Source organism: Brassica oleracea, chromosome C7, assembly GCF_000695525.1.
Source record: "Brassica oleracea var. oleracea cultivar TO1000 chromosome C7, BOL, whole genome shotgun sequence".
In the NCBI taxonomy this organism is placed as follows: domain Eukaryota; kingdom Viridiplantae; phylum Streptophyta; class Magnoliopsida; order Brassicales; family Brassicaceae; genus Brassica; species Brassica oleracea.
In genome coordinates, this window is record NC_027754.1 from 38,870,842 (window position 1) to 38,880,375 (window position 9,534).

General features: G+C 33.3%; 1 protein-coding gene and 1 long non-coding RNA gene across 2 annotated transcripts; both read left to right on the forward strand.

The window, feature by feature from the left end:
- Nucleotides 1-2,478: 2,478 nt before the first annotated feature.
- Nucleotides 2,479-3,628, forward strand: LOC106303628 (LOB domain-containing protein 38). The gene is made up of 2 exons (XM_013739916.1): nucleotides 2,479-2,875; nucleotides 2,968-3,628. Exons 1-2 carry the CDS (start codon nucleotides 2,692-2,694, stop codon nucleotides 3,504-3,506), a joined length of 723 nt encoding a protein of 240 aa, XP_013595370.1. The 5' UTR covers nucleotides 2,479-2,691; the 3' UTR covers nucleotides 3,507-3,628.
- Nucleotides 3,629-8,721: 5,093 nt separating this feature from the next.
- Nucleotides 8,722-9,534, forward strand: LOC106304947. Its single transcript, XR_001262875.1, has 2 exons — nucleotides 8,722-8,886; nucleotides 9,158-9,534. It is a non-coding gene; the product is annotated as an uncharacterized LOC106304947 (long non-coding RNA).

Here is a 9,534-nt window from a genome sequence, read left to right on the forward strand (position 1 = left end):
GCCTGGTCCGGCCCTAAAATAATTTAGGCCTATAATTCAAAGCCCCGCCCGGTCTTTATAGCGCTATAGGGTTTTTCGGGTTTTTGTGGGCTTTTAAAAAAATAATTTATCATTGTCACTTCCATCGTTTCAATACATGTGAATTTTCATTAAAAAAAAAGAGTTTCTTTTTTGAGAAAAAAATATAAAGTGAGTTTAAAATATTATTCTTTTATCACAAATGTTTTATTTTTTCATATGCTTTAAAAACATATTATAAACAAACCAAATTTAATAAAATTTAAATAATCAAATATCAATTAAAACTAAACATATAAGAGAACAAAATTTATGATAAACATGGTCAAATGTTTCATACTTTGTATTTTGAAATAAAAAAAGCATGTTGTACATAAAAGAAGCAGATATATTTGCAAAATTTAAAATGTAACACTTGTAATGACCAAACAATAAAGTGCTTTAACAACTTTTATATGTGCTTTATTAGAGTTTGGATAAAAATATTAAAACAATATGTCAATACTAATAATAGTTTTGATTACAAGAAAAAACGATAATATTTAAGCTAAAATATTAAAATTTCGGGTCTTCAGGCCGGCCCTACCCCAAAAGAGCTTATGTCCAAAATACCTAAAGTCCAAATGGGCTTAGCCCGAAAAGTCTAATTTTTTGGGCTTATGAAACTAAGCCCAAATCCGGTATTTTTTAGGGCTGGACGGGTTTGGGATGCGGGCTTGAGCCCTAGTTGACATGTATAGTTGTTAGTGAAGACAATATGATTATATGAATTATTAATTAAAACAATTCGTATGTTCTACATCTATTTTGTGTGACATGTTATAAAGATGTTAAAATATCAAGTTATTAGCTTTTGTTTAAAAAATTGTTTTCCGCCTCTAAAATTTCATTGAAACTTTTGTTTCCGCCCATAATTATTCGCTATGTTAGTAATTTTTACATTGCATCAATTTACCACATGACATAAACAAACACAATATTATCTACTGTGTTATATTGAAATTTTAGTTTTTGCACCAATAAAAATTTGAAAATTCCAGTTTCCTATTCAGAATTAGGCCTTAGAGCAGCATTATTGGAGTTTCTAAAATGAGGTTTCTTTCAGAAAAGCAATGTGTGGGCCCCACTAAACCATAAAAACCAGTCTCCAAAATCACGTGGTGGCCCGTGATTGACGCGCTTTTTAATTTTTTTTTTTTTAATCAGACAAGAAAAAAAAAATTAAGAAACCCTCAAGTGGGTTTCAGGGATAATGCTGCTCTTATACTATCAAGTAGTAAATACGTTCCACAACTAATACATACTTTATCACATGGTATCTTATCATACAACAGTATTATAAGTTGTGTTCGTGACCAAATTTTTGGCCCTCAAGTTTTCTGGATCGACAGTTTAGATGACTTAACAAATGTTTACTTAAACAACGAAGTTCAATGAATATGCATGCTTTTTAAATACTAAAGAAATTGAATTGATAGGGGAATAGATAAGTATATACAGACGGCTGCATTCTGTGGAAACTTGCCTGATTGGCCGAATGCCAAGTCGGTAATGACCACCATGCAGCCATCAAATGGCGCCGTTAACCGCATTACTACGAGAGAGTAGAGGCATACACTTACCTGAAGTAAAGATTAATAACTAAATATGTGTTATATCTTTTGTTTTCTAATGTTAAGGATAAATTATATTTAATTTGGTCACACACGTGAGACAACTAGGATCGTTGGCAAAATCCTATTTTTTCTTCTAAAAGATTGTTTACACTAACCATAAAAACCCTTAAGGATGATTTAAGGGTCAGATGGTGGGTTTGTTTAGCTGAAGGGGCAGCTTAGACTTAACCCTAAACAAACAATTATCTTGGTTTTGATGAATTAAACAAATTGTATACAAGTCTACGTACACGAACCTTAGTTATTTGTAAAAGTATACACGAGATGATTAAGAAATGTAAGTTTAGTTCAACGAGTTTAACAGATTGTTGGACAAATAGAAATGCTACTTTAACTTGACAACTGTCATCAAATACTCGAGATCGTTCACGCATGACGTTTATATGAATCATAAAAAATGAAAAGAAATTTGAAAAAGAACCAATGGCTGAGGAGGCGAGGCATAGGCTATTCGCGGAGACACGGAGCCGTTTGCACTTTGCACCCATCACCTTGGAATCTCACTTTTACTTCTCTCTCCTAATCAGCAACTAGTCAACAACCACACACCATTTCCTTTTATAAAACTTAATTTAAATTCACTTTCTTCCTACTTAGTTTGTTCATATAGATTTTCTTGTTAACACAATTTAATCAATTGTCTAAGTATATTTGCCGAATATTTATTTTGCTGCAGTAATCATTCGATTTGCAAATTATTTAGTAGGGTTCATCCATTATTTATCATCCAATTAAAATGTTTATGATAAAATAAAAAATCACAGAATGGCCCATTCCTTAACTCAAGTATCAATGCGTCTCTCTATATATACATTGGTCTGCTTCATCTTCCAAAGACATTGAATACCTTGTCGGAATCTCTCTCTTTCTCTCTCTCCAGATATTTCTTTCTTGCATCCAAAGCAAATCTTCATCATCTTCATCAAATTCTCTTGAATCTCCCAGATAACAGCAAACCAGGAGAAAATTAAAAGGTTAATTAATATTATCTGATACTATGAGTTGCAATGGTTGTCGTGTTCTCCGGAAAGGTTGCAGCGAGACTTGCATCCTCCGTCCCTGTATCCAGTGGATCGAATCAGCGGAAGCTCAAGGCCACGCCACCGTCTTTGTAGCCAAATTCTTCGGCCGTGCTGGTCTCATGTCATTCATCTCCTCCGTACCGGAATCTCAGTGCCCTGGTACTTAACTTAAACCAACTACTCTAAAATCTCCTTTTCTTTAAGCGGCATCGTTTTTCTGATCGTTGTAAGGGTATTTTGGTCATTTGCAGCTTTGTTTCAGTCCTTGCTCTACGAAGCTTGCGGAAGAACTGTGAATCCGGTGAACGGCGCCGTCGGGTTGTTGTGGACTGGGAATTGGAATGTCTGTCAAGCGGCGGTTGAGACGGTGCTCCGCGGCGGTTCTTTGAGACCTATCCCTGAGCTACTCACACGTGACGGCGGATTCCCGTTGGCAACTTCCGACGAAGTATCCGAGATCTGCATGGAGATGATGAATGATTCCGGTGATCGGAATGTCTACCACCACTCAAGATTCTCGAGCTCTAGGTCCAGAGCGACGGCTTCTCCGCCCAAACGGAGACGATTAGCGTCAGAACAACAACAACAACGACCGTCGTCGGAGCTAGATTTCTCTATGGTCCCTGCTTTTCCGATTAAAACGACACCGTTTAAGGAGGAAACGCGACGACCAGAAACACCGTACTCGGAGGAATCCGTTACAACGGCGCCGTTTCTGGATCACATCGCCAGTGAACGGTTTGTACGCGGCGGAGGAGAAACGACAAAGTTGCTCAACCTTTTCGCTTGAACGGCCTTGTTTTTTTTATTTTGGGTTAAAATTGTAATTTTGATAAACTTCTTTTTGCCTCTTCGTGGATTAATATTTTGGAAAGTTAATACACTGGCAAATTACATGATTTCTTTTTACCACTCGTGATTTTTTTCTCTCTCTGCTTAATTATGACGAATTAACCAAATTAATTGACAGGGTAGTGAACTAATGATGATGAGTCGTTGGTAATGTGTACGATGAATGAATATTATCAGTATATACAAACAATAATAATCATGGGTGAAGTCAGCATAAACATAATACACATCTTCCAAATTTTACTCAGCATACTTCAATTCTTTGAGGACCAACAATGTTGCATTTGCTTATACAAAATACACATATTGATATTTTATAATAATCTTGAATTCTTGATACCATATATATATATTTTATATTTTATATATTGCTACTTGATAATATTTTATATTTCACTTCACTCGGGTCAATTTTGAAGTTTTTGTAAGGTCAGTCATCAGTATTCGTAGGAGTTTTTTAATTTAAAATTATATTAAATTAAAATTAACCAATAAAATATTAACAAATACTGAGAAATTTCTTAAAAATTTCTCAGAATCTCTAAAAGGAAAGACACTTATATTTTTTTTTCCTTTTTCTATTTAATTTTATTTATGTTATAATTTCTAAAAAAATATTTTTAAGAAACTTATCACTGAGGATATTCTTTTAGTGTGAAATACAATTTCATTGGCGTATACTTAGTACATAGAGCGTATGAATACATAGTTGATACTTAATAGTTTACACAAAACCTAAGAACAAAACAAAAAGGATTAGGTGCATTACATGAAGTACAAAACATCGTATCAGTTTAATATATGTAATGTAATATGATAAGTATGGTTATATAATTCATGTAGTTGGATTGAACCAAAGAAGTTGGGGTAAAGCCGCTTTTGTGAGCGGAGAGGCGGCTTTTGGACGATGCTAAGAGTCGTTTACTACTTAACTTCGTGGAATCTTCAGTACTTCTCATCTTTCGTTTTTCGTTTTCTGCTTCTTCTTCTTCTTCTTCTAATTCACATATTGTTTAATTGAAAAATAATAAGGTATATCTACTGTGCTTTGTGGTGTGGATGATGGCGAATAAACAATGAAATGGACCAATAACATTTTTTACACACCAATAAGATGTTGATTCTATATAAACATTATCTTTTTTGGATTTGCTGATTTTAAAGCAGATCGATGAATGTCAAACTAAAAAAAAACAGGAAAATCCAGTGACTAGTTATGATTACAACTGTTTTGGTCTAATATGATATTCCCTCCGTTTCAATTTAAATGTCGTTATGGAAAAAAAAATTCGTTTCAAAATGAGTGTTGTTTTATGATTTCAATGCAACATTTATTAATAAGATTCTTTTGTTTATTTTTTCATTGGTTGAAATATGGTTAGGTGTATGGGTAATGATGTCTTTATTTTGAAAATGTACAAAATTAAACGTTTTCTTAATCCGTGTGCATAAGTCTAAAACGACAAATAAAGTGAAACGTAGGGAGTAGTAAGTTTTATTGTAATAACACTACTAATAAAATTACATGAAAACTTCAAACATATATTTAAAAATAAAAATAAAAATTTAACACAGAGATGGAATACTAAAAATACACAAAATTAAAATCTATGTTACTGTTAGTAACTCAACTGGTGGACTAGTAATATGAAGTGATTATTGGCATTCTTCGAAACTTTACGAGAAAAGTAAAACACAGAAACTTCAAAATTGTAAAATACACAATGGGCCTTCGTTTCCTCGTATGTCATCTCCATCCAGCTGCTTCATCTATGTGATCCATCTAGAATCCATTCAGATTTTAGGAGCTGTTCGTTTCTCTATCCAGATGAGCCATCTAAATGAACCATTTGGATGAATTTTATGTTCGTTTCTTATTTTTCATTTTCATCTAGATGAGTGTAATAAACAAATTACAAATATACTCTTGTTTGATCTAATCATATGTTTGATATTAATTTTAACTATACTAATTTTTTTATTTAGTCTAAAATATATTTACACTGAAATTATTTTAAAATTAGCATTTTGACATTTATAAATTTTATTTCATATAAATTTATTTATTTTTATTTAAATTTGCATTAAAATTAACTACAACTATAACTTTAAATAAAACTCATAATACAAACTTTAAATAAAACTCATAATACAAACTCAAATTAAAAAATATGTTTTTGCGATTTTGGCGGGAAAACACGCTTTAAGATTTTGGCGGAAAAACACGTTTTGCGATTTTGGCTGAAAAATGTATTATACGGTTTTTGCGGAAAAATGTGCTTTTGCGATTTTGGTGAAAAAATACGTTTTTGTGATTTTGGCGGGAAAACGCGTTTTTACGGTTTTGGTGGGAAAACGTAATTTTACAGTTTTGGCGAGAAAATACGTTTTTGCGGTTTTGGCGGGAAAATGCGTTTTCACTGTTTTGGCAGGAAAACATGTTTTTTGCAGTTTTGGCGGGAAAACGTAATTTTACAGTTTTGGCGGGAAAATGCGTTTTTTGCGGTTTTGGCGAGAAACCGTGTTTTTACGGTTTTGGCACGAAAATGCGCTTTTACGGTTTTGGTGAGAAACCACGTTTTTGCGGTTTTGGCGGGAAAACGTAATTTTACAGTTTTGGCGGGAAAATGCGTTTTTACGGTTTTGGCGAAAAACCGTGTTTTTATGGTTTTGGCGGGAAAACGTATTTTTACGGTTTTGTGGGAAAATTCATTTTGCGATTTGGCGTGAAAATGCGTTTTTGTAAGAATCCGTGTCTTTACGGTTTTGGCGGAAAAACGTGTTTTTGCGGTTTTAGAGGAAAAACACGTTTTTGCGGTTTTGACGGAAAAACGTGTTTTGCAGTTTTTGCGAAAAAACATGTTTTGATATGAAAGTGCATTTTTGTGATTTTGACGGGAAAAGATGTTTTGATGTGAAAGTGCATTTTTGTGATTTTGATGTGAAAGTGCATTTTTGTGATTTTGACGGGAAAAAATGTTTTGCGAAAAAACATGTTTTGATGTGAAAGTTCATTTTTACGAGAAAATTACGATTTTAGCTAAAACTGTGTTTTGTGGTTTTGGCGAAAAAAATGCGTTTTGTGGTTTTGGTGGGAAAATGTGTTTTTGTGGTTTTGTCATTTTTCATTTTTCAGGAGTGACAAAATGATGTTAGGTTTAAGTTTGTAATTTGTTAATTACATGAGAGTTTTTGCGAAAAAACATGTTTTGATGTGAAAGTGCATTTTTGTCATTTTGACGGGAAATATTTGATTTGGCGAGAAAGTTCATTTTTACGAGAAAATTACGATTTTAGCTAAATTTGTGTTTTGTGGTTTTGGCGGAAATATGCGTTTTGTAGTTTTGGTGAGAAAATGTGTTTTTGTGGTTTTGTCATTTTTCATTTTTCAGGAGTGACAAAATGATGTTAGGTTTAAGTTTGTAATTTGTTAATTACACGAGAGTATAATAGACATTATACCATTTTTGACAAATTCATTTCCATCAAGATGATCCAATTTGGATCAGCCAGCTGATTTTCAAAATTAAGCTTAAATTTTTAAAACTCATTCGGATGAACCATCTAGATGACTTGTACTTTTAATGCCTAAACGAACAAAACTTTCATCTTTATCTATCTAGATGACTCTCCTAAACGGAAAAACAAACGGCCCCAATGTGACTTTACTTGTAATAATGAGACTTGTCAAGCACTATCCCAAACAAAGTGAAAAATTAAAATGAGATATATGTTCGAACAGAAGAAGTGATTTGGAGATCTTGCAAAGTGGGACCAGCTAAAAATATACTTTCGGACCAACCACCAATTGGCAAACAAATGCTTGTGGTCCACGTCACTCTCCCTTCTTTTTCTGACCACCTGACTTTTTCTGTCCTTTTATATAAACTTGTTAAATTCTTTTAGTTTTGTCCCTCCCAAGTTTCTCACGACCTATCATCAACAAACCCTCTCAGCTTAACAATTAAATTTTAAAAATGATTAGTGGACACTAAAAAACAGAGAGATTTATCATTTTTCTGCATAATAACAAGCTGGAAAATTAAGAAAACGAATTTTGCTTTATTTATTTCGAATGCCATATTCGATTCATAGTTGGCAAGAACAAATGGATATGCTAGAAAAAGGTTCAATGTAAAGGATTCAATTTTCTTTGCAAGATGTTTACAATGATTTTTTTCTTGATCCAGATTTTGTTTTGGCTGAAAAACACCCCGCAGAGTAGATCCTTTTATTGGTAGATAATCTCACGCACTTGAAGTCTAGAACAATGCATTTTTGTTCGCAAAAAAAAAAACAATGCATTTTCAATTATGTTTGTTTTTACAGAAAATTTTATATCACGATTTCGTCAATCAAAGATAGATTATATTTTGAATAACTTTAGAAATTAATAGGATTAAGTTAATTTTAAAATGCGAGAATCTATCTTTCAGAAATTGAAAATAATTAAGGGTCTTTGTACAACTAAATAAAATATACAACTATTTTGAAAAAATAATCTTCCATTCTGACTTAAAAAATGGCATGGACAAATTAAAAGGCAGTGTTCCGCGATCTGAGGATTTTAATGAAAGATCTTCTCGAATAACGGGACATGAAAGTGGGGTTTATTTGCATTCTCCAACTTTCAGTCTCGTCCGTTCATTACACCTAATCAGTGTCTAATCATGAATTTACAAAATTTATGGAACTAATGTTTCTTTACTACGCTGATGGAGCTAATTATACTCCAACGATTCTCTTTAAAATTTAAAATACTAATTTGGATAAACATGAGTCCACCAAGAATAAAATAACTTCAGCAATTCATGTTTGATGCCGAAAGCCACAAGGAGCCGCAGTTTCTGATGGGCCCAGATACATTCATCACCTCTTCCACCTAGAGTCGGTGCGAGTCCACTTGATGTTTTCTTTCGAATACAAACAGAAATCCCTTGCTAAGAAGCATTTTTAATAATAAACCTTGATTTAGTAATATAATAACATTTTTGCCATTATGGCTGATGTGGCACTTTCACGGCCCTCTTCAGCTAATTAAACTAATAGACCTTTATTTACTATGATATTTACAATTATTGCCATTATGACCTACTTAATCAAATGATAATATGAAATGAATACAGCGTTACCCGGTTCGTGTAATAGGACAATAGTCTGTTTAAATTATAAATCTTTCTTAACCAGTTTTCTCAATTCAAAAAAGGGGAAATGGGCTACGAAGCTCAACTATAAACCATGACTCTGTTCTTCGTCTGCACCACTTTCTCACAGTCTCGAGTTGATTGCTTCTCCAATCTTCCTCGCGTCACTTTGATGTAAGTTTTAGTTAGAATCAAGCAAAAGAGATGAGCTACGTCTAGCTGTTCCATTTCTATTGCACAATCATGACCTAAGTTAGTCGAGAGGCATTCGATCCCAGATTCTTTAGATTTTTAATAGAAATTGATTGTGAATGTTTAGATAACGAAACCCGAAATCGTTGCGTCGAGTCTATCAGAACCAGTCTGCGCTTACGAACATCTTTTACATGTCTGTGTATGTTGTTTTTTTTTTTTTGATAAAGGTCTGTGTATGTTGTTTCATAAGAGAGAGCGAGACATGTGGAGAAATCTGCAGAGCAAAGATCAATGCATTTGATGCCACGGTGATCTGGGACGAGCAAGGCTCGAGCTAAGCATTTAAAGAGACTGTTTTTGTTTCTATGACCATATTAGTAAAGAACCTACAGCTGCAGTCCTCAGATATGAATATGAACATGTTTGTGTATGTTGTTTCGTAAGAGTTTGCCGGTTACGAGCAGTAATAAACCGGAGTCCTCAAATGTGGGTAAAAGTTTTGAGAGTATTACTTAAGCTGTGGTTTTTCGTTGATCATTGTCTCTAACTATCCTATTGCATTTGGTATTAAAATGTGCAGGCGTAAGTCTGAATAATGAAGAGAATAAAGCATGTTTTATTGGCTTA

Coding starts and splice junctions, on each gene's coding strand:
- LOC106303628 (XM_013739916.1), top strand. CDS start 2,692: ATGAGTTGCAATGGTTGTCGTGTTCTCCGGAAAGGTTGCAGCGAGACT. Junction 2,876..2,967: donor ACCGGAATCTCAGTGCCCTG/GTACTTAACTTA, acceptor GGTCATTTGCAG/CTTTGTTTCAGTCCTTGCTC.